The following is a 25,222-nucleotide window of genomic DNA, read 5'->3' on the forward strand; positions in this document are numbered from 1 at the left end:
CCGCCAATCAGTGCCCAGCAGTGCCGCCTATCAGTGCCCAGCAGTGCCACCTATCAAAGCCACCTATCAGTGCCACCTATCAGTGCCCATCAGTGCCACCTATCAGTGCCCATCAGTCTCACCTATCAGTGGTACCTATCAGTGCCCATCCGTGCCACCCATCCATGCCACCCATCCGTGCCACCCATCCGTGCCATCTTATCTGTGCCCATCTTTGCCCATCAGTGCCGCCTTATCTGTGCCCAACGGTGCCGCCTTATCTGTGCCTATTAGTGCTGCCTTAACTATGCCTATCAGTGCCCACCAGTGCAGCCTATCAGTGCCCACCAATGCAGCCTATCAGTGCCCACCAATGCAGCCCATCAGTGCCCACCAATGCAGCCTATCAGTGCCGCCTAATCAGCGTACTTCAATGAAGGAGAAAAATGACCCGTTTGCAAAATTTTAGAACAAACTATTAAAACATGATTTATTTATTTATTTATTTTGCATCTTTTTTTGTTTGTTTAGCAAAAAATAAAACTTGGAGCTGTAATTAAATACCACCAAAAGAAAGCTCTATTTGTGGGAAAAAAATGATAAAAATGTCATTTGGGTACAGTGTTGTATGCCCGCGCAATTGTCATTCAAAGTGCATCAGCGCTGAAAGCTGAAAATTGGTCTGGGACTGAGGGGGGTTTAAGTGCCCAGTAAGCAAGTGGTTAAACAAGCCTAGATGCAAAGGCCATCCGGCACCCAGCCCACAACCCTGGATACAAGTACATTACACATTATCATAAGCCTAAACCCATAACATCAGTCAATGGCTCCATAACAAGGTTGTCATGGTTATGCAGTGATCTTCCTCTGGTTGCTTACCTCCCCTCATGTGTTCAGACTAAAGAGGCCAGCTGCTTCCACCTGGTGGTTTTTATAACCTCTCCTCTAAGCATGGCTCCACCCCAGGCCCTATCAGGGAACCTTATATTACCTGTGCACTGCAGGCCATCAGGGCTGATCAACCATTGTGTATTCCTTTGTGTGTTAGCTTCCTGCTGTGTGCTCTGCTACTGTTTTCCATTACCGACTTTGGCGTGTCTTGACTATCCTTGTTTGCCTGTGATCCTGACCTTTTGGCGTGTACCCGACTATTCTTATCTGCTTGTGGCCCCGACCTTGGCTTTGTCCCTCACCATCCCTATCCTCCTGTTGCCTACTGTGGGTGTTAGCTGGGGGACCCTGGGGGGCGCGAGCTGGAGCCAGTTGCAGCCAAGTCCATCCTCACCACTGGAGGCTCTGGTGAACACCTTCTGGCTCTTAGACTCCGCGCCCCAGGGAATCTTACGCTCTAACCCCAGTGGGATCTGTCCCCCATCTGCAGCAGTCAGCCGTAGGGTCCACAACCTTGCGGTGCACTCCTGATCCCTACGGTGTGCACCTGTCACCTCGCCTCAAGGTGACCTGACAAAGGTAAAGTGATCACAATATTAACCACATCCCCAAAAAATGAGCAAAAAACAGAAACAATAGGGGATTCAATTAACAATGGGAATGCACACACAGCAGTCACACAATGGGAAAGACATGGCACCTTAATAAACAGATTATAGCAGGAGACCCCAGTATCACGTTGGTTTGAGCTGATTATATTAACATTTACTCTCAGTCTCACAGTCTAAAGCAGTTATTGCTGGTTTGGTCACAAAGGACCCAAATCTGTATCCTGGACCTAGATGCTTGGGGTCTGTGTGTTGCTGGGAGACAATCCTAAATCCAAAGCAAGACGACTCCAGGAGTCCCCCACCTCCCAAGAATAGAGTGCCGTCAAAAGCCAGGGTCCATAGTCAGTATGCAAGAGGCTACCCTGTGGTCCCTTCCAAAAGCCCCTTTCCTGGTTGGGTCTGCAACATCCAGTATGGCCACAATATATCCATTTGGCCAAAAGTGTGTAGACACCTGACCATTACACCAATATGATCTTATTGATCTTATTACAACCTTTGTGGCCATAATTAGCCTCTATGCTTTTGGTAAGATTTGCCACAGAATTTTGAAATGTGTGTCTGTGGGAATTTGTGCCCATTCAACCCATTTCCCTCTACTGTCTAATGCAGCCATATTCCAATTTCTGGGGCCTAGGTTGGTCTCTCCTCCGGCAGAATATGTTTTATCACCTAATATGTGAACTTCACCAAGAACAGGTGTTTTTTTTTTTTCAGGGCAGATGACTCCAATCAGAGAACAGAACTTATGATACTATAACCACTTGCCGACCAGCGCATGACGATGTACATCGACAGAATGGCACGGGCAGGCAAATGGGCGTACATGTACGTCCCTTTAAATTTGCTGCCCTGCCATCGGGAGCGTGCCGCCGGCGGCACGCTCCCGCGCTGGTCGGGACCTCCGTGAATCCGGTCGCGGGACCCGCGGACTCGATTGCCGCGGGCATACCCGCGATCGTCTCACGGAGCGGCCAAATTAAGAAATGACGTTGTAAACAGCATTTCTCCATTCTGCCTAGCAACTAGTGACGCTGATCTCTGCTCCATGGGATTGGAGCAGAGATCAGTGTTCACTAAATGAAAGCCCAACCCCTCCACAGTTAGTAACACACCCCTAGGAACACTTAACCCCTAAACTGCCACCCACTGATTAACCACTTCACTGCCAGTGTCATTTACACAGGAATCACTGCATTTATATAGCAGTGATTACTGTATAAATGACAATGGTCCCAAAAATGTGTCAAAAATGTTCGATGGGTCCCCCACAATGTCGCAGTCACAATAAAAATCACTGATCGCCGCCATTACTAGTAAAAAAAAAATAATAAAAAATTATTAATAAAAATGCCATAAAACTATCCCCTATTTTGTAAACGCTATAACTTTTGCGCAAACCAATCAATAATCGCTTATTGCGATTTTTTTTACCAAAAATATGTAGAAGAATATGTATCGGCCTAAACTGAGGGAAAAAAATGTTTTTTTATATATTTTTGGGGGATATTTATTATAACAAAAAGTAAAAAATAATGTGTTTTTTTCAAAATTGTCGCTCTATTTTTGTTTATAGCGCAAAAAATAAAAAACGCAGGGGTGATCAAATACCACCAAAAGAAAGCTCTATTTGTGGGAAAAAAAAGACGTGAATTTTGTTTGGGAGCCACGTCGCACGACCGCGCAATTGTCAGTTAAAGTGACACAGTGCCGAATAGCAAAAAGTGGTCTGGTCTTTGACCAGCAAATTGGTCCGGTCTGAAAGTGGTTAATACAAAGAAAATGAAGGATGTGAGTCTAAAATACATCAAACACAAACCATGGAAATTTCTTACCTTGCCCTGTTTCCAATAGGATACTTCTCCAAACTTCTCTGTCTTGCTTTTATTAAAAACATTGGGGAATTTAACCAATTTTATTAAGACATTCCAGTTTTTTGTATCAGAATCAAAAACCACCATGTTTACTAGCATAAACGCACTAGGTATTTCTCCTCTCTCATTGAAGGTGACATCTTGGCTGTAGGAGTTCTTGAACTTAACTGTCTGGATGTATCTGTGCAGCTGTTAGAGGAAAAATGCATTGCTTACCAAGTAATTCTTCCAAATTTACCAGCTCACATTTGTCTACAATGTTATTAGGCCGAAAACGTACAATGGGAGGTAGGTGTAGCGGTGACGTCAATATGTCCACAGAGACGTCAGACATTGTTCAGATTGATACGCCTGATTTATCTTCCTTCTTGTGAGTATACTTAAATATAGGATTCCAATTTGGGATTATGCCGGTGCCCAACATATAGTAACAAACAATATTGTTTATAATATAATAATATATTTTATTACATAAAAACATCAAACAGAACATTCATAGGTGCATAAAATACAGAGTATCCAAATTCTAAATACTGGCAAGAGTATCCATGTGACTGTGACAATGGCAATTACTGGTAGCGATCCCTACATGTTTCTCCAATCATTGGCTTCATCAGGGGATTATATGATTGCCAGTGTAGGACAATGGCTCTCCGGGCATCCCCATATGGCTAAGGCGTGCACCAGGGCCGCCCAGGAGCAATAAATAGGTCACCGTATCGAGGCTGGATTTCAGGGCAGCCACGCCACTACTCAATTATATTCAGGGTTCTTTGGCCACTTGTACCATCCTTGTACTGATCAGCGTGAGTACCTCTGGCGCTCCTGTACCTGCGCCTTTTTTTTGTTTGCCTCTACAGAGTGACTCTTGGTTCCCTGTATGCCCCCTGTAACCATCCTCGATACAGTGACCTATTCATTGCCCCTGGACGGCCCTGGTTCGCGCCCTTACCCATATGGGGATGCCTGGAGAGCCATTATCTTAGCTCTTGTACACACGGTCGGACATTCCGATGGACAATGTCCGATCGAACGGTGTTGTCGAATAAACCGACATTGTGTGGGCTCCATCGGACTGTTTCCCTCCGAGTATCCGTCGGACCAAATTTTCCAGCTGGGCTATAAAATTTTCCGACAACATGATCCGATAGGACTTTGTCCAATCATGTGTAGAGAATTCCGATCGGACAAAGTGGCACGCATGCTCAGATCAAATTCCTAGACCAAAGCTATTGGCTACTAGCCTGAACGTAGTCCCGTCCTAATGAAAATAACGTCATCACGTTAAGTACGATCGGAATTTCTGACAACTTTGTCCGACTGTGTGTATGCAACAGTTTCGGAACAAAATCCATCGGACAAAATCTGTCTGACAAAATCCGACAGATTTGGTTGTCGGAATGTCTGACCGTGTGTACAAGGGCTATCACTGACAATCACATATTCCCCTGAAGAAGCCAATGATTGGTGAAACATGTACCAGTAATTGCTACTGACAAATGGATACTCTGGATGCTACTGACACATGGATACTCTGGTCAGTATTTAGTACTTGTATACTCTGTATTTTATGCACCTATGAATGTTCTGTTTGATGTTTTTATGTGATAAAATATATTTTTATATTAGAAACAATATTGTCCATTACTATATGTTGGGCACCGACATAATCCCAAATCCGAATCCTATATTTATACTCTAATAAATTAAGGGATGAGGTCATTCAACCTATACCCAACCACAAACTTGTGAGTATAATTATTTTTTAATAAAATTGCTTTCCATGGATGTTGCTCAATGAGATTTCGCTTCCTTTCTCTATGTGAATTATGTTTCCTTTACTGAACTGAGGAGTGATTACATGGTGTTGGCTTGAGGAGATGTGGAGAGATCATCCATGTTAGTTCCTGGATCTGCCAATGAAGTGTCATTCTATGCCCCTGACGGGGATTGCTTGTCAAAAGGCTTTTTCTGGCCTGTAAGGGTCGGACTCTCTGATAAGAGGTGAATCCGCTATGTTTGCAGTGGAGCACGTTGTGGTGATTATTCAGATTATGACCCTATCCCGAATGAATTACACATTATAAACCGATTGGTTGTTTGGACTTTTCCTGGTCACACGTTATTGCTCTATGGGACTTTACTCAATTTATTTCTAGATTAGCGCTGATTCACATATACGCTATACAGTGTCTTGAAAAAGTCATCACACCTCTTTTCCACATTTTGTCATGTTACAACCAAAAACATGAATGTATTTTATTGGGATTTTATGTGATAGACCAACACAAAGTGGCAAATAATTGTAACATGGAAGGAAAATGATAGATGGTTTTCAACATTTTTTTACAAATAAATATGTGAAAAGTGTGGCCTGCACTTGTATTCAGCCCCCCTGAGTCAATACCTTGTAGAACCCCCTTTCACTGTGTGCTGCCCCAAAGGGGCATAGAATTTATAATAGACTGTTTTCCTAACCATTTTCTATGGATGTTTATATTTAGTTCACATGCTGCAATCTAATGACCTTTGGTGGTAATGCACTTGTTTTCTCAATGGTTAAAACACATTTTTTTTAACACAAAGTTGTCCATTTATACAATATTTCTAACGCATAGCATGTACATACCAAAAATGACACCCCAAAATAGATTCTCCTACTCCTCCTGAGTACGTAGCCACATGTGTGAGACTTCCACAGCCTGGCCACATACAGAGGGCGAGTACAGCCGAATATGGCCGAGTATGGCTGAGCATGGCCGAGTATGGCCGAGAATGGCTGAGCATGGCCGAGTATGGCTGAGCATGGCTGAGCATGGCTGGTTATGGCTGGGTATTGCCAAGTATGGCTGGGTATCTCAGAGTATGGTTGGGTATTGGAGAGTATCGCTGGGTATCACTGAGTTTAGATGGTATTGCAGAGTATGGCTGGGTATGGCTGGGTATTGCAGAGTATGGTTGGGTATGGCTGGGTATTGCAGAGTATGGCAGGGTATTTCAGGGTATTGCAGCATATGGCAGGGTATTGCAGAGTATTGCAGGGTATGGCAGGGTATTGAAGAGTATGGCAGGGTATTGCAGGGTATGGCAGGGTATGGCAGGGTATTGCAGGGTATGGCAGGGTATTGCGATCAGCGGCCGTTTACCATGATCTGCCGGACCTGGTGGTCATGGATGTTCTTGTGTGCGCGCCCCAGGGGGGCTCGCGAGAGCGGAATTCTGGGAGGACGTCATAGTATGCCCTACCGGGGTTAAGTAACCACCCTGTAGCCATCATTCAGCTATGGCCCGATTGCTAAGTGGTTAAACAAGCCTAGGTGCAAAGGCCGCAACCCTGGATACAAGTACATTACTATCATAAGCATAAACCCATAACATCCGTCACGGGCACAACATTCTAACACACGAACATGCTTTGATCTAAACCATTCCATTGTAGCTCTGGCTGTATGTTTAGGGTCATTGTCCTGCTGGAAGGAGAACCTCCGCCCCAGTCTCAAGTATTTTGCAGACTTTTAACAGATTTTCTTTTAAGATTGCCCTGTATTTGGCTCCATCCATCTTCCTGTCAACTCTGACCAGCCTCCCTGTCCCTGCTGAAGAAAAGCATCCCCACAACATGATGCTGCCACTACCATGTTTCATGGTGGGATCGGTGTGTTCAGGGTGATGTGGAGTGTTCATTTTTTCCACCACACATAGCATTTTGCTTTTAGGCCAAAAAGTGAAATTTTGGTCTCATGTGACCAGAGCACCTTCTTCCACAGGTTTGCCTCACAAACTGCAAACGGGACTTCTTATGGCTTTCTTTCAACAATGGCTTTCTTCTTGACACTCTTCCATAAAGGGCAGGTTTGTGGAGAGCACGACTAATAGTTGTCCTGTGGACAGATTCTCCTACCTGAGTTGTGGATCCCTGAAGCTCCTCCAGAGTTACCATGGACCTCTTGGCTCTTCTCTGATGAATGTTCTCCTTGCCCAGCCTGTCAGTTTAGGTGGACGGCTATGTCTTGGTAGGTTTTCAGTTGTGCCATACTCCATTTTTGGATGATGGATTGAACAGAGCTCCGTGAGATGTTCAAAGCTTGGGATATTGTTTATGACCTAACCCTGCTTTAAATTTCTCTCCAACTTTATCCCTGACCTGTCTGGTGTGTTCCTTGGCCTTTGTGATGCTGTTTGTTCACTAAGGTTCTCTAAGAAACCTCTGAGAACTTTGCAGAACACCTGTATTTATACCGAGATTCAATTATACACAGGTGGACTCTATTTACTAATTAGGTGACTTCTGAAGGCAGTTCGTTCCACTAGATTGTAGTTAGGGGTATCAGAGTAAAGGGGGCTGAATACAAGTGCACACCACACTTTACAGATATTTATTTGTAAAAAATTTTGAAAACGATTTATAATTTGAGTTCCACTTTACACTTATGTGCCAGTTTGTGTTGGTCTATCACATAAAATCCCAATAATATACATTTACGTTTTTGGTTGTAACATGACAAAATGTGGAAAATTTCGAAGTGGTATGAATACTTTTTCAAGGCATTGTAAATAAGAACTTTTTCATTGCAGGAATCTGTACAGTACAGTTATAGGCTATAAGATTTTGTTTATGGATTATATTTTCACTTTTTTGTTTTTTCACTTTTTTTCTTTTTTTTGTATTGCACTTTAATAACATGGTATACAGTGATTAGCTGATGTAATATTTGATATTTATCTCAATGGAGCCGGTTCACACAGCTCTGGGATGGTTGTGGAGCGAATTGCACAGGAGTCCTGTGCATCTTCTGCTCTTTTTCAGGTCCGAATTCAGCCAAAGATTCAGATCAAAATCAGACCTGAAATGGTGAATGTGTGCCGCTCCGCCCAAAGTAGACCAAGCCTAAAGGCAGGTGCCCCAATACTTTTGGAAATACAGTGTACATTATAGACACAACATCTAGTGGAACAGATAAATCAAGAAATAAATTTACTTTTTTCCTTATTCCATAATTTCCGGATTTATTTCTTCTTAGTTTCATATTGTTCAAAGCGTGAGCCAGAGCGTATACCGCAACGTAGATGAAATAAAATTTTCCATCATCCCTCCTGGTAAAGCGATATGCCAGTGATTCCGGCCCGGTGCAGGTGATGTTAGAGATAACACCATGTAGCAATAAACGATTTTTAAATATATTTGAAGAAAGACAATTAAACTTACTTATCCAAATATCTTCCAGCAATGGATCATCTGGCCGTTTGGATGGATGTACTTTACACATAAAATCATCAAATCCAGGAAGGTAATACAGAGGAAACATCCCTACAATGCTGCAGTTAAATGTTTCTTTCAGGCTGCTCTCTTGATATCCAAGTACATTCCATGCCTGACTGACAATTAATGTCATATTTTGTCTGAGAACTTTCGATTCTTTAGAAAACACCATATATTCATATATAAAATGGCCGCATAGTATGACAACATCGGTGGTTGACGTCTCGATAACCCTCACCCTCTTTCTGTTCATTTCCACATTGCTGGTCAGGTAAACAACAAATTCTATACAGATCCCATGTCTGCTCATCTCTTTTCTCAGCTCCCGTAATTCTGTTTCTCCGGTTCCGTCACTTGATGTGATGATTCCAACCCAATTCCATCCAAACACTTTGAGGAATTTTATAGCCACCTCAAACCAAACCCAGTTGCTTGGAACAGTGCGGTAAAAGTTCGGGAAATGTTCTCTGTTACTTAGAAGAAGGTCGGTGACTCGATGGCTGATCTGAAGAAACAAATTGTAAGAGGATTATAATTTTATTTTCACATATGTTGGCTGTCATCGTGTTTTTTCTTTAGGCAAATCGGTGAGCGTTGCCATCATATTTAATGAGGATCTACATCACTGGGCAACGTGATTGACAATGCCATTGGTTTGTGGGATCTTGTGAGTGCAGTGTAAGTGTAGTGGAATCGTTCATTTTTATTTTACTGTCAGTTTATTTTGTCAGGGCAGGTTTCCTGCAGTATATTTCAGTGTGTTAATGCACGTTTAACAGTATATTTCAGTGCGTTACAGCATGTTTAGTGCAGTATATTACAGTTTGTTAGTGCATGTTGGAAGCAGTATATCTCAGTGCATTAGTGCACGTTTAACACAGTATATTGCAGTGTGTTAGTTCAAATTTAGTGACGTTTATTTCAGTGCATTAGTACACATTTAACACAGTATATTTCAGTGCATTAGTACACATTTAACGCAGTATATTTCAGTGCATTAGTACACATTTAACTCAGTATATTTCAGTGCATTATTGCATGTTTACCACAGTATATTGCAGTGCATTAGTGCACGTTTACCGCAGTATATTTTATTCCATAGGTGCACATTTACCACAGTATATTGCAGTGCGTTGTTGCACATTTAACGCAGTACATTTCAGTGCATAGGTGCATGTTTATTTCAGTATATATCAGTGCATTAGTGCACGTTTACCGCAGTATATTTATAATGCTCGAATAGGGGTCTGGTATAGATTTCAGGGGTGGGGGGGTCCCATGCCCTTTTTGTTTTTTTTATTTGGCGTGGGGTCCCCCTTAAAATCCATACCAAACCATAAGGGCCTGGTATACCAAACCCTAAGGGCCAAAGATGCACGCCATCTTTTTTTCTGGATTACTGGGTTACAAACAAGATAGGGTCTGTAGGTTTGTTAAATTTGTTTGTAAGTCGGAACAGATACATTTTTTTTAAATTAAGCGCCAGTCAAAAAACAATAATTGTTTTTGATAGCATAGGGAAGGGTTAATACCCCTGTAACATTTGTTTTGCACTCTATGCCGCTGTTCAGAAGATATCACCTCCCTTTCTGTCCATATAGCTATTGGATTTTGAAAATTTGGGGTTGTTGTGGAAGCAAGGATTGGTGATAAACCTTCAGTGGAGACACTTTTGTAGCACTAACCCCCGCTGGTTTTATTGGGGTTACCGTTACCTTCTTGTTTGCTCCTCTGTCTAGGGATTCCCATGGTAGATGGCCCAAAGAAATGTGGAAACTGACACTGAATCTTCTTCTGGTTATTTATTTGAAACAGAAACAGAGTCTTTAAATGAGGGTAGAGGATTAGGAGTGAGTTCAGATACTTTAGACTGCAAAAAATAAAGGAAGTCCTTATAGAAAATCCAGAGAATAAAGACCGTTTTACGACTAGATTTTACAGCCCCCAGATTGACCTCCTCTCACTAGGCCTAACATCCGGTAGGGTGCTTGACAAAGTCTCTGCCACAGACTTGTGATGTACACTTGAGCATTACTGAGGGATGTAGACAAATTTAAAGAGCTATCATACGGCACCAGTATCTCTCTCTCCGGAGATACCGTATGAGTGTTGATCCAGGTAGCGTCCTTCAACCTTGCCTCCAGGCTCCTTTAGAGAAGCCAGCCTTGCGCACGACCTTCTCCTGAAGAGTCCTCCCCTGGGGTTCTTCAGTTGCTGGGCCTCTCCCTTCAGATGAGATGGCACCGGACCACCGTTGGATCAATAGGCCCCGAAATCCATTCAGGCATGTCCCTTCAGTTGCGTAGCCTCGGGCCAGCCAGCCCCAAGACTTGGAATGCATGGTTCCTCACCCCAGGCCAGGAGGGCCATGAGGCTGGTCAGGAGCCCCGAACGAATAAAACAGCGATCATTGCAACTTTTTATGTCACAAGGTATTTGCGCAGCAATTTTTTAAACATGTTTTTTCTGGACAAAAACATTTAATGAATTAGCCACTTCAGCCCGGAAGGTTTTACCCCCTTAAGGAGGAGAACTGCCCCCCCACAAAAAATTAAAAGTCAGCAGCTACATACAGTGGAGAGAACAAGTATTTGATACACTGATGATTTTGCAGGTTTTCCTACTTACAAAGTATGTAGAGGTCTGTAATTTTTATCATAGGTACTCTTCAACTGTGAGAGATGGAATGTAAAATCCAGAAAATCACATTGTATGATTTTTAAGTAATTAATTTGAATTTTATTGCATGACATAAGTATTTGATACATCAGAAAAGCAGAACTTAATATATGGTACAGAAACTTTGTTTGCAATTACAGAGATCATACGTTTCTTGTAGTTTTTGACCAGGTTTGCACACACTGCAGCAGGGATTTTGGCCCTCTCCTCCATACAGACCTTCTCCAAATCCTTCAGGTTTCGGGGCTGTCACTGGGCAATATGGATGTTCAGCTTTTTCTAAAGATTCTCTATTGGGTTCAGGTCTGGAGACTGGCTAGGCCACGCCAGGACCTTGAGATGCTTCTTACAGAGCCACTCCTTAGTTGTCCTGGCTGTGTGTTTCGGGTCATTGTCATGCTGGAGGACCCAGCCATGACCCATCTTCAATGCTCTTACTGAGGGAAGGAGGTTGTTGACCAAGATCTCACAATACATGGCCCCATCCATCCTCCCCTCAATATGGTGCAGTCGTCCTGTCTCCTTTGCAGAAAAGCAGCCCTAAAGAATGATGTTTCCACCTCCATGTTTCACGGTTGGGATGGTGTTCTTGGGGTTGTACTCATCATTCTTCCTCCAGACACAGCAAGTGGAGTTTAGACCAAAAAGCTCTATTTTTGTCTCATCAGACCACATGACCTTCTCCCATTCCTCCTCTGGATCATCCAGATGGCGATTGGCAAACTTTAGATGTGTCTGGACATGTGCTGGCTTGAACAGGGGGACCTTGCGTGCGCTGCAGGATTTTTAATCCATGATGGCGTAGTGTGTTACTAATGGTTTTCTTTGAGACTGTGGTCCCAGCTCTCTTCAGATCATTGACCAGATCCTGCTGCATAGTTCTAGGCTGATCCCTCACCTTCCTCATGATCATTGATGCCCCACGAGATGAGAACTTGCATGGAGCCCCAGATCGAGGGTGATTGACCATCATCTTGAACTTCTTCGATTTTCTAATAATTGTGCCAACAGTTGTTGCCTACTTACCAAGATGCTTGCCCATTGTCCTGTAGCCCATCCCAACCTTGTGGAGGTCTACAATTTTATCCCTGATGTCCTTACACAGCTCTCTGGTCTTGGCCATTGTGGAGAGGTTGGAGTCTGTTTGATTGAGTGCGTGGACAGGTGTCTTTTATACAAGTAACGAGTTCAAACAGATCAGGTTAATACAGGTAATGAGTGGAGAACAGGAGGGCTTCTTAAAGAAAAAATAACAGGTCTGCGAGAGCCGGAATTCCTGCTGGTTGGTAGGTGATCAAATACTTATGTCATGCCAGATTTGTGGAGTGCGCAACTTATAGTTGTCCTGTGGACAGATTCTCCCACCTGAGCTGTGGATCTCTGCAGCTCCTCCAGAATTACCATGGGCCTCTGGGCTGCTTCTCTGATTATTGCTTTCCCGTCAGTTTAGGTGGACGGCCATGTCTTGGTAGGTTTGCAGTTCTGCCATACTCTTTAAATTTTCGAATGATGAATAGAACAGTGATCCATGAGATGCTCAAAGCTTGAGAATTTTTTAAAAGAAATTGCGTGGGGGTCCCCCTCAAAATCCATACCAGACCCTTCAGGTCTGGTATGGATTTTAAGGGGAACCCGTGACAATATTTTTCAAAAAATGGCGCAGGTTCCCCCCAAAAATCCATACCAGACCCTTATCCGAGCACACAACCTGGCAGGCTGCAGGAAAACGGGGGGACGAAAGAGCGCCCCCCGAACCGTTTCCAGCGCGATCTCCTTGCGCTGGTTCTCGGCGTCAGGGCACTGTACATGTCTCGCTGGCTGCAATAAGAAAATGTCACATTTTCCTATTGCAGCGAGCACGAGAGAGAAGCGACAATGTCGCCTCTCTAATAGAGCCGGCATGGCTTCCCCTCCAGGGGCATACCAAGCCCTTAGGTCTGGTATGGATTTTAAGGGGACCCCCTATGCCAAAAAAACAGCGTGGGTGCCCCCCCAAAATCCATACGAGACCCCTATCTGAGCACGCAGCCCAGCCGGTCAGGAAAGGGGGTTGGGACGAGCGAGCGGGGGGGTGGGTGCTTTGGGGGAAGGGGGGCACCCCCCACCCCAAAGCACCTTGTCCCCATGTTGATGAGGACAAGGGCCTCTTACCAACAACCCTGGCCATTGGTTGTTGGGGTCTGTGGGCGGGGGGCTTATCGGAATTCCCGCCCCCCCACCCTATGCGAATGAGTATGGGGTACATCGTACCCCTACCCATTCACCTGGGGGAAAAAGTGTCAATAAAAAAAACACACAACACAGGTTTTCAAAGTAATTTATTAAAGAGCTCCGGGGGTCTTCTTCCGACTTCGGGGGTCTTCTTCCGAATCCTTTGTGCTTTCCAGTTCTTCTCCGGGCCTCTTCTTACGCTCTCCGGCGTCTTCTCCTGCTCTCCAGTTCTTCTGCCGGGCTCCTCCGCTATCTTCTTCCAGTTCTTTTGCTAGCGGTGGCCCGGTCTTCTGCGTCCTTCTTCCCTGTTCTGATGTTGACACGATGCTCTCTCCCACTGTAATGCCGTGGTCACCGGATGATGTCACATGGTGGCCCCGCCCCTTATGATGTCAAGTCCCGGGGCATGGTATGGACTGGGGGAACCCACACCAATTTTTTCCTTAACTTTTCATCTATATTGCTGGGAGCCGACAATACATTACAACCGTGAGCAAGTTTAAATGACATTTTTTTCCTTTAGAAATGTAATTTTTCTGCGACACTGTTCTACACATCGCACAGATGCACCACTTTACAGGCTGACTAAGGGGACCCCGCAGGCAAGATATTTAAAGGAATATTTCATTTTTATTTTATTTATTTTTCAAGCATTAATAAAATCACTGCTCCTGAAAAAACGGTTGGTTAAAAACTTTTTTTGTATTGATACATGTCCCCTGGGGCAGGACCCGGGTCCCCAAACACTTTCTATGGCAATAACTTGCATATAAGCCTTTAAAATGAGCACTTTTGATTTTTCATGATTGTGTCCCATAGACTTTAATAGGGTTCGCAGGTTCGCTCAAACGTTTAGCCGTTGTACACACGGTCGGACATTCCGCCGGAAAACGTCTGATCGGACCGTGTTGTTGGATAATCCGACCGTGTGAGGGCTACATCGGACTGTTTCCATCGGAATATCCAACCGACAAAGTTTTAGAGCTGGGCCATAAAAATTTCCCGACAACATGATCTGATCGGACTTTGTCCGATTGTGTGTAGAGAATTCCGATCGGACAAAGTGCCACGCATGCTCAGATCAAATTCCTAGACCAAAGCTATTGGCTATTAGCCTGAACGTAGTACTGTCGTAACGAAATAACGCCATCACGTTACGAACGATCGGATTTTCCGACAACTTTGTCCGACCGTGTGTATGCAATAGTTTCGGACAAGATCCGTCGGACAAAATCCAACGGGCAAAATCCAAAGGATTTGGATGTCGGAATCTCTGACCGTGTGTACAAGGGCTAACAGTATCTATTTTTGTAATATTGTATCAATTATGCTCAAGGGCTTAGCCTGTTCGCATGCTCTGGTGCGAACTAAACCGGGGCGTCCATCCCTGATGCCCATTAATACAGCCTGACCTGTGCCCATCAATACAGTGTGACCTGTGTCCATCAATATAGTGTGACCTGTGCCCATCAATACAGTGTGAACTGTGCTCATCAATGCAAACCGACCTGTGCCCATCAATACAGTGTGACCTGTGCCCATCAATACAGCCTGACCTGTGCCCATTAATACAGCCTCACCTGTGCCCATCAATGCAGCGTGACCTGTGTCCATCAATAGTGTGACCTGTGTCCATCAATGCAAATCGACCTGTGCCCATCAATACAGTGTGACCTGTGCCCATCAATACAGTGTGACCTGTGCCCATCAATGCAAACCGACATGTGCCAATCAATACAGTGTGACCTGTGTCCATCAATACAGTGTGACTTGTGCCCATCAATGCAAACCGACCTGTGCCAATCAATACAGTGTGACATGTGCCCAACAATGCAAACTAACCTGTGCCCATCAATACAGCCTCACCTGTGCCCATCAATACAGCCTCACCTGTGCCCGTCAATGCAAACCGACCTGTGCCAATCAATACAGCATAAACTGTGCCCAACAATGTAAACTGACCTGTGCCCATCAATACAGCCTCACCTGTACAAAATCAATACAGCCTTACCTGTGCCCATCAATACCGTCTCACCTCCGACCATCAATGCAAGCTGACCTGTGCAGAGGAAGAGGTGAGCTGGCCGGATCTTTAGAGAACAGGGATTGCCCACTGTAACAGCTTTCATTTGAATTGTCCGGGGTTCTCGAAGCTCACTGTTACACAGTCCCACCTCCTGGCCTGGCACCTTTCACGACGTTCTGGCATTGGACTAATGTTCTGTCTATCAAAGGTGTCAGGCGAGGAGGCGGGACTGTGCGGCGGTGAGCCCTGGGAACAGTGGTAAAAACCGAATGAAAGCTGTTACACCGGGCAATCCCCGCTCTCCGATGGTCTGGCCGGCACGCCTCTTTTTTAAATTTTAAAAATAAAATTGTAAAAAATAATAAAAAATAAAATTGTAAAAAAAAGAAAAAAACTACTGACACCATCCACTGCAGTACTGACACCATCCACTGCAGTACTGACACCAATCTCTACCCTACTGACTCCATCCACTGCCCTACTGACACCAATCTCTACCCTACTGACGCCATCCACTGCCCTACTGACACCAATCTCTACCCTACTGATGCCATCCACTGCCCTACTGACACCAATTTCTACCCTACTGACGCCATCCACTGCCCTACTGACACCAATCTCTACCCTACTGACACCATCCACTGCCCTACTGACACCATCCACTGCCCTACTGACACCAATCTCTATCCTACTGACACCATCCACTGCCCTAATGACACCAATCTCTATCCTACTGACACCATCCACTGCCCTACTGACACCAATCTCTACCCTACTGACACCATCCACTGCCCTAATGACACCAATCTCTATCCTACTGACACCATCCACTGCCCTACTGACACCAATTTCTACCCTACTGACGCCATCCACTGCCCTACTGACACCAATCTCTACCCTACTGACACCATCCACTGCCCTACTGACACCATCCACTGCCCTACTGACACCAATCTCTATCCTACTGACACCATCCACTGCCCTACTGACACCAATCTCTATCCTACTGACACCATCCACTGCCCTAATGACACCAATCTCTATCCTACTGACACCATCCACTGCCCTACTGACACCAATCTCTATCCCACTGACACTATCCACTGCCCTACTGACACCAATCTCTATTCTACTGACACCACCCACTGCCCTACTGACACAAATCTCTACTCTACTGACACCAATCTCTATCCTACTGACACTAATCTCTACTCTACTGACACCAATCTCTACCCTACTGACACCATCCACTGGCCTACTGACACCAATCTCTACCCTACTGACACATCCACTGGCCTACTGACACCAATCTCTACCCTACTGACACCATCCACTGCCCTACTGACACCATCCACTGCCCTACTGACACCAATCTCTATCCTACTGACACCATCCACTGCCCTACTGACACCAATCTCTATCCTACTGACACCATCCACTGCCCTACTGACACCAATCTCTATCCTACTGACACCATCCACTGCCCTAATGACACCAATCTCTATCCTACTGACACCATCCACTGCCCTACTGACACCAATCTCTATCCCACTGACACTATCCACTGCCCTACTGACACCAATCTCTATTCTACTGACACCACCCACTGCCCTACTGACACAAATCTCTACTCTACTGACACCAATCTCTATCCTACTGACACCAATCTCTACTCTACTGACACCAATCTCTACCCTACTGACACCATCCACTGGCCTACTGACACCAATCTCTACCCTACTGACACATCCACTGCCCTACTGACACCAATCTCTACCCTACTGACACCATTCACTACCCTACTGACACCAATCTCTACCCTACTGACACCATCCACTGCCCTACTGACACCAATCTCTATCCTAATGACGCCATCCACTGCTACTGACACCAATCTCTACCCTACTGACACCATCCACTGCCCTATTGACACCAATCTCTATCCTACTGACACCATCCACTACACTACTGACACCAATCTCTACCCTACTGACATCATCCACTGCCCTACTGACACCAATCTCTATCCTACTGACACCAATCTCTATCCTTCTGACACCAATCTCTATCCTACTGACACCAATCTCTACCCTACTGACACCAATCTCTATCCTACTGACACCAATCTCTACCCTACTGACACCATCCACTGCCCTACTGACACCAATCTCTACCCTACTGACAAAGCCCTATTGACACTGCTCTACTGGCTGACACCATGTACTGTCTTAATGACACAATGCCCTGCCCTACTGATAAGTCCACAGCTCTGCTGACACCATTCAATACTCTACTGACACCGTCCACTACTATACTGACAAAGTCCACTGCCCTGTTGACACTGCTCTGTATGTTTGTATAGTTGGGCTTAGATATCACAAGATTGTATTTGCTTTTATAGCCCATAAATCCTAGTTATGGCATTTTCAGAAGAGACAACCTACCTGTGTGTACTGGTAAACATTTAAGAGCTCAGCCACGGCAAGTGTTGATGGGAAAGTGGCATCGCCCACAAAACCAGCGACTTCAGAGTTTTTCGTACCCGAGTAGTTTGGAACACCCAACATTCCTCCACCAGTCAGTATCCGTAGAGTGGAATCTATTGCCCTCATAATATACCCACACGTGTCAAACAAGTGATAACCCAGAGTAATGTTGGGAAGGAGATTGGGGTCCTTGTTAATCTCATCAATTGCAAAAAAAAATCCCATCAAGTATTCATATTCTGATATATCGATACTGTGAAAGATTTAGAAAACATAACATTTAATCATTAATATTATTATACAGACTAAAAATGTATAAAATAAACAAATAAAAAAATATCTTTACTAATGTGGAGCAAATTATTGTTCACATTGTTTGACAAAGTTGTACAAATGAAAAGAAAATAGATTTTTGATTAAATTATAATAAAATTCTGGTAATTTTCACTGCTAAAGATAAGAACTTGTTAAACAAAGGGCATGGGATCCCGGCAAAGCCATAGAGATATTGTACCAATGCAAAAAGATTTAAGAAAAAGTGACCTTGAGGGGGTTTTCTTGGAGGGAGGGGCAGGAAACAACCACCCCCCGGTCGGTCGGTGGCAACCCCCCTATCAAGCCCGGCACTTACCCCATCTAGGTTGCGGGCAGGCGGGTTGCAGGCTCCTATGGGTGGCATGCGAGTTGTGGGCTTCTATGGGCAGCAGGCTCCTATGAGCGGCATATGGGTTGCAGGCTCCTATGGGCAGCGGGAGGTTGTGGGCTCCTATGGGCAGCAGGCAGGTTGCAGGCTCCTATTGGTGGCGGGCAGCGGGCGGGTTGTGGAATCCTACGGGTGGCAGGCAGCGGCTTCTATATCCTCTCCTCTTCTTCTGCATCATGTCGGCTTCTGCCGTGCTGCTCCTCCCTCCTCCTCCTAGGCGTCCGACAGGATCGTCTGTCCTTTCAGCCAATCAAGTGACGGGTCTCAAGTCCCGCTTCGCGATTGGCCGGAAGGAGGATCAGTGTGTCAATCGCGAATATTCATTTGCTATTGTCACACAACTGGGTGGGCTCGGGGCGTGGTGCTCTGTGCCCCGAGCCCACCCTTTTTTAAGCCTCTGGCTCTAATCGCATGCTTAAAAAAGTACACCCCCCCATTGGAACCCATGGTCGCCCTATATGTAGATCAGGGGGCCGGAAGCATGGATAGGGGGGTGGTGCCCATGTGCCCCTAATGGCTGAAATGCTTTTGCACAACCCTGTAATGTGTGCCCCGCCATGTACTGGGCTCCGCTTGCCCATCTGTGTACCCAGGACTGGCATAGCGGGTGCCACCAGTATTCCCAGGAATACTACCTGTACATCGAGCCACATTAGAAAGGGAGATTAGGGAAGTAAACAAGTGGCCGAAGAGCTGATGTAGTAAGGAGGGGTTTAGGTTCCTCTAGGACTGGGATGACTTCTCAGTCGATCACCAGTACTATAGAAGGGACGAACTGCACCTAAAGGAGGAGGGTGTAGATCATCGGAGTAAAGATGGCCAAAAAGTTAGAGGAGTTTTTAAACTAGGCGACGGGGGCCCAGAGGTAGAGATAGTCAGCGCAAAACATATTCCAGAGAGTAGTATTGGGGACATTAGTGGTAGGTTGACTAAAGCACATAAACCCAAGGTAAGTATAGTAACAAGTCCTAGTTGTAATCTCGGAACACCCAATAAGAGGGCAGTATGCGACCGGTCTAAAGAGCTTATGGTCGGAAAATGCAATCATGTGTATGCTCCATTGGAATTTTGCTGGTGGAATTTCGGCCAGCAAAAGATTGAGAGCATGTTCCTAATTTTTCGGTCGGAAAATGTTCCAACCAGAAATTCCGATCATCTGTACAAATTCCGACGTGCATATTTCCTACGCATGCTAGGAAACAATTTGACGAATGTTCAGAAGCATTGAACTTCATTTTCTCGGCTCGTCGTAGTGTTGTTCTTGACGGTTGAAAGTTCAGCAAACTTTTGTTGGACCATGTGTGTGCAAACCAAGCGATGGACAATTCACTCATGTCTACATGGTATCAGCCTAACATCAATAGTATGCAAGCTCTTGAAGGGGATGATAATGAATATATACAGGATTTTAGTAACGAGAACGGCATCATTAGCAGTAATCGCCATGGAATCATGAAGAATCGTTCTTGCCAGACCAATCTATTAACCTTCTATGAGGAGATGAGCTGACATCTAGATAATGGAAGGCCCGTAGATGTGGTGTATCTGGATTTTGCAAAAGCATTTGACACAGTTCCCCATAAATGTTTACTGTACAAAATATGGTCCCTTGGCATGGACCATAGGGTGAGTACATGGATTGAAAACTGTCTACAAGGGTGGGTTCAGAGGGTGATGATAAATGGGGAGTACTCGGAATGGTCAGAGGTGGGTAGTGGGGTCCCCCAGGGTTCTGTGTTGGGACCAATCCTATTTAATTTGTTCATACACGACCTGGAGGATGGGATAAACAGCTCAATCTCTGTATTTGCAGACAATACTAAGCTAAGCAGAGTAATAACTTCTCCGCAGGATGTGGAAACCTTGCAAAAAGATCTGAACAAATGAATGGGGTGGGCAACTACATGGCAAATGAGGTTCAATGTAGAAAAATGTAAAATAATGCATTTGGGTGGCAAAAATATGAATGCAATCTATAGACTGGGGGGGGTGAACCTCTGGGGGAATCTAGGATGGAGAAGGACCTGGGGGTCCTAGTAGATGATAGGATCAGCAATGGCATGCAATGCCAAGCTGCCGCTAACAAAGCAAACAGAATATTGGCATTAAAAAGGGGATTAACTCCAGAGATAAAACAATAATTCTCCCGCTCTACAAGACTCTGGTCCGGCCGCACCTGGAGTATGCTGTCCAGTTCTGGGCACCAGCCCTCAGGAAGCATGTCCTGGAAATGGAGCGAGTACAAAGAAGGGCAACAAAGCTAATAAAGGGTCTGGAGGATATTAGTTATGAGGAAAGGTTGCAAGCACTGAACGTATTCTCTCTGGAGAAGATACACTTGAGAGGGGATATGATTTCAATATACAAATACCGTACTGGTGACTAGACATGTGCGATTCGTTTCGTACGAATGCCCAGGGACCATATTTTGTACAGTAAACATTTATGGGGAACTGTGTCAAATTCGTACGAATTTCCCTAAATTCGTACGTTCGGGAGGATCCGAAATACGAATTGCCATGCTTCCGAAATTTGTATGAAATACGAACTTTTGTTTACGAATCCCCAGGAGGAAGTCAGCACAGCACAGGGATAATGGGAGCCCCTCATCTAACGGAAATTCGTATTTCGGATAGGAAATTCTTCAACGGAATTTCGTATTTCGGATAAAAACCAAACTTCCATCAGCATCGACTGTCGTATTGAGGTATATATTTGCCTTTAAATTCATCGTAACGAACGTTCGTACAAGTTAACGAACCTAACGGCAATTCGTATTTCGTACGAATTGAAATTGAATTTCGGACGCGAAATACGAAGTACGAATTCATTTTAATACGAACTGTAACGCAACAGAACAAAACTAATTTATTGACGGCGCTCATGTCTACTGGTGACCCCACAATATATAAATACCATACTGGTAACCCTACAATAGGGATAAAACATTTTTCGCGGGAGGGAGTTTAACAAGCCTTGTGGCCACTCACTAAAATTAGAAGAAAAGAGCTTTAACCTAAAACTGCATAGAGGGTTCTTTACTGTAAAAGTGGCAAGGATGTGGAATGCACAAGGCCTAGTGACTCTGGACTCCCAATAATGGTAATATACTTACTCGTCACATTTATACCTATTATAAAATGCATTGTTTTTCAATCTGATAGTTGAAGCGGTAGTGTGTACAGAAACCAGCCCTCCGATCATCACATCTCCTCTCTGGTAATACTTATATTCAAACACAGGGGTTTGATAAATGAGATGACACATAAGTCTTTTCTTATTTCTAGATGGATGAGATTGTCCTTGTAGGATGGAGACAAGGCCATAGAGGACAATGAGGACCAGAAATCCGTCCATGACAGAGAACATCACCGGCAGCTGTGTGCGTCCTCCGCATTGGAGGGATCATCTCCACCACTTTATATACAATATCGGAGATTAATTTAGAAACGTCAGATAAAAACTCTTCCAATGACGTGATTCTAAACATGCAAAATAAAGAACTGCATAATAATATCAATGCTCTGGATGTTTCAGGCTGAAAGCTTAACCAGTTCTTGTCCTGCCAATGTTATCAGATATCTGTGTATGTGTTATACAGAAAGGATTGGACTCGAAGTTTAGGGCCGGTTTATGCATTTAACTTTACAGGTGGTGAGTGCCAATATGTTAGCTCCTCGTTGCCTGCTTTACCACTTAAGGACTGCCCCACGTACATATACTGCGGCAGGGCAGCCCTGAAGCACAAAATGACATACCTCTATGTGATTGCAGTTGTCGGCTCTGGAGTGTGCACGTGCCAGCCGGAGCCGTGATCCCACTGTCATTGGACACAGTGGGGGCCAATCATTCACAGGAGAGGCAAAATTGTGGTCTGCCTATGTAAACGAGGCAGAGCACCGTTCTGTGAGGGAGGAACATGGAGAGCTTATGTTTCTGCTAAGCAGATACACGGATCTTTGTTTTTCTCCAGTCAGAGCATCCCCCCCAGTTAAAAAGCACTCCCTAGGAGCACACTTAACCCCTTGATCGCCCCTGATGTTAACCCCATTCCCTGCCAGTGTAATTTATACAGTGACGGTGCATTTTGTTTTAGCACTGATCACTTTATTGGCATCACTGGGCCCCAAAAATTGTCACTTAGTGTCAGATTTGTCTGCTGCAATGTTGCAGTCCCGCTAAAAATCACTGATTGCCGCTATTACTAGTATAAAAAAAAAAATGAAAAGTCCATAAATATATCTCAAAGTCTGTAGACTCTATAACTGTTGTGCAAACCAATCAATATATACTTATTGGGATTTTTTTTTACCAAAAACATGTACCAGAATAAATTAAGCATGGGCAAATGGTTTGGATCGAGCATGAGTCCAGGCCGAATAATGGCTGTTCAGAAGTTCCAAAAAGTCGTTCAACTGTTTGTTCGGCCCGCTGAACGACCACAATTCACTGCGCTGCTGCACAGCGCATTGAAAGCCCTGATTGGCTGAATCAATGAAAGCTTAGCCCAATCAGGGCACAGAGCACTGTCAGAGTCATGATTGGATGCTGTCATGATGACTGTATCCAATCATGGCTCATTGCTCTTAATCCCGCCCCACACTATAAAAGTATTCTTTCTATAGCTGCCATTTGTAGTGTGATAGCGGTGTTGAGAGAGATAGTACGGGGCTCTGTTCAGATAGTTAATGTGCTGTAGTGTTCTAATCTGACTATTGTCAGTGTAGAATATCAGTTTAGTGTGTATCTAGGAATAGTTTGTTGAGTGTAGTGTGACCTGACCATTCATCTTTACATTATTGTTAATGCAGGGATAGTTCAGTCATTGTAAGTGTAGTGTGACCACCATTCATCTTTACATTATTGTGAATGTAGGGATAGCTCAGTCAGTGTGAGTGTAGTGACCGTTTAACACAGATTTTTTTTTCCTGTGTGTTACTGCAAGTTTAACGCCACATAGTTTTGTGTGTTACTGCAATATTATAGCGTATCCATGGAGTGTGATGTGTCATGAATACTCAAATTAAAGTGCACCAAACACCACTTTGCATTAATTAAAATGCATCCACATCCACATTTACACATCTTTACTACATTTGGTTAATAAGCACCCCCCACTCCCTCCATCATGTCTGGGAAGACAGCAAGGATAGGCAGACGTTCCCATGGCGCTGTAAGGGGGCCAGCAGCATATGTGTCCACAGGCAAAGGTGGACGTGGTCAGTCTTCAGGCAGGCCATAATTTCCTCTGTTTAGTGATGTTGCCCATGCTATCCAGCCACAGTATGCAGAGGAGGTGGTGGACTGGCTTACTAAACCATCCTCATCCTCCGTGACCCAAGCAGACTAGTGCACAGTAGGGGTGCTGATTAATTGCAGCATCGATGCATTGCGATTCCCCAATGTGGCATTGATGCTGTGGCGGTGTGGCATCGATGTATTGCGATTCCCCGATGTGGCATCGATGCTGTGACCGGAATAATCGATTGGCAGGTGACATCATCCCGACTTGCCCGCCCCTCCTGGGAGAGTGCTCTGAGTGTATAGCTGTTAAAATAACTGTGTCTTAATAAATCCTGTGTTACAATTCATTAAGTGCCCCACTGTATGTGCTTTTTAAAAAATATGTAGCTACATACCACATTTCTCAGAGCATTTTTGCTGCTCATGTGACTATCCTGCCCGTCTCTCTTCTGATCTGATAGCTATAGTTAGCGGGCAGGGCTGAGAATTCCCCACTGATGTCAGGAGAGACATGAGAGGAGAGAGGCAGAGCGGGCAGTCACATGAGCAGCGTGTACAAACTCTGAGAAATGCGGTATGTAGCTCCATATTTTTAAAAAGCACATACAGTGGGGCACTTAATGAATTGTAACATGGGATTTATTAAGACACAGTTATTTTAACAGCAGTAAGTAGAGTACATATGAGTTTGTACTCTATTTACATCTTATACTGTCTCCCTGCTGACAGTTTCCTGGTTTCCCTGTTTGCACATTCCACTGTGTTAACTCCTAGTGTGCTGGAAGGTGCAAAGGGGAAAACCCAGGGGAGCTGTCAGCACAGAACCAGAGCAGTGAACCACACATGGCTGTGGATTCTAATCCCTCCAGACCTCCCAGCAGCAGTGTGTGTGAATGCATGTACCCTGTAGTTCACCGGATTAGTGCACTTTTTAAGTGAGTGAGTTTATTTTTATTTCAAAGCGGACTTCCACTCGTTTTTTTGTTTATTAAAAGTCAGCAGCTACAAAAAGTGTAGCTGCTGACTTTTAAAAAAAGACACTTGCCTATCCCACAGTCCAGCAATGTGGCTGCCCAAACCCTTCGTTCTCTCCCCCGCCTGTCCAGGCAGTACTACTATGGTCATGCGACTGTGACAGCTTGCGGCTTCACAGCCGGGTGCGCATGTCTCACTGAGCTGTCCTGAATGGCCGGGCAATGTTCTGGGACCTGTGACATGTCCCAGAAGATTGCAGGGAGGGAGGGGCACCTAGACCGCC

At 44.7% G+C, this 25,222-nt stretch overlaps 1 protein-coding gene across 1 annotated transcript in view; it reads right to left on the bottom strand.

Annotated features, from left to right (window-relative positions):
• Positions 1–22,164, bottom strand: part of LOC143986452 (extracellular calcium-sensing receptor-like) — a 39,280-nt gene extending 17,116 nt beyond the window's left edge. The window contains exons 1-4 of the mRNA XM_077484797.1: positions 21,836–22,164; positions 17,976–18,270; positions 8,335–9,120; positions 3,317–3,544 (exon numbers count right to left, since the gene is read on the bottom strand). Coding sequence (XP_077340923.1) covers positions 3,317–3,544; positions 8,335–9,120; positions 17,976–18,270; positions 21,836–22,089 — 1,563 coding nt within the window. The 5' untranslated portion in view covers positions 22,090–22,164. The remainder of the gene's footprint in view (positions 1–3,316; positions 3,545–8,334; positions 9,121–17,975; positions 18,271–21,835) is intronic.
• Between the last annotated feature and the right edge of the window lie 3,058 nt (positions 22,165–25,222).

This window comes from Lithobates pipiens, unplaced genomic scaffold (assembly GCF_037356315.1).
Source record: "Lithobates pipiens isolate NorthernLeopardFrog02 unplaced genomic scaffold, aLitPip1_a1.2 Scaffold_160, whole genome shotgun sequence".
Lineage (NCBI taxonomy): Eukaryota > Metazoa > Chordata > Amphibia > Anura > Ranidae > Lithobates > Lithobates pipiens.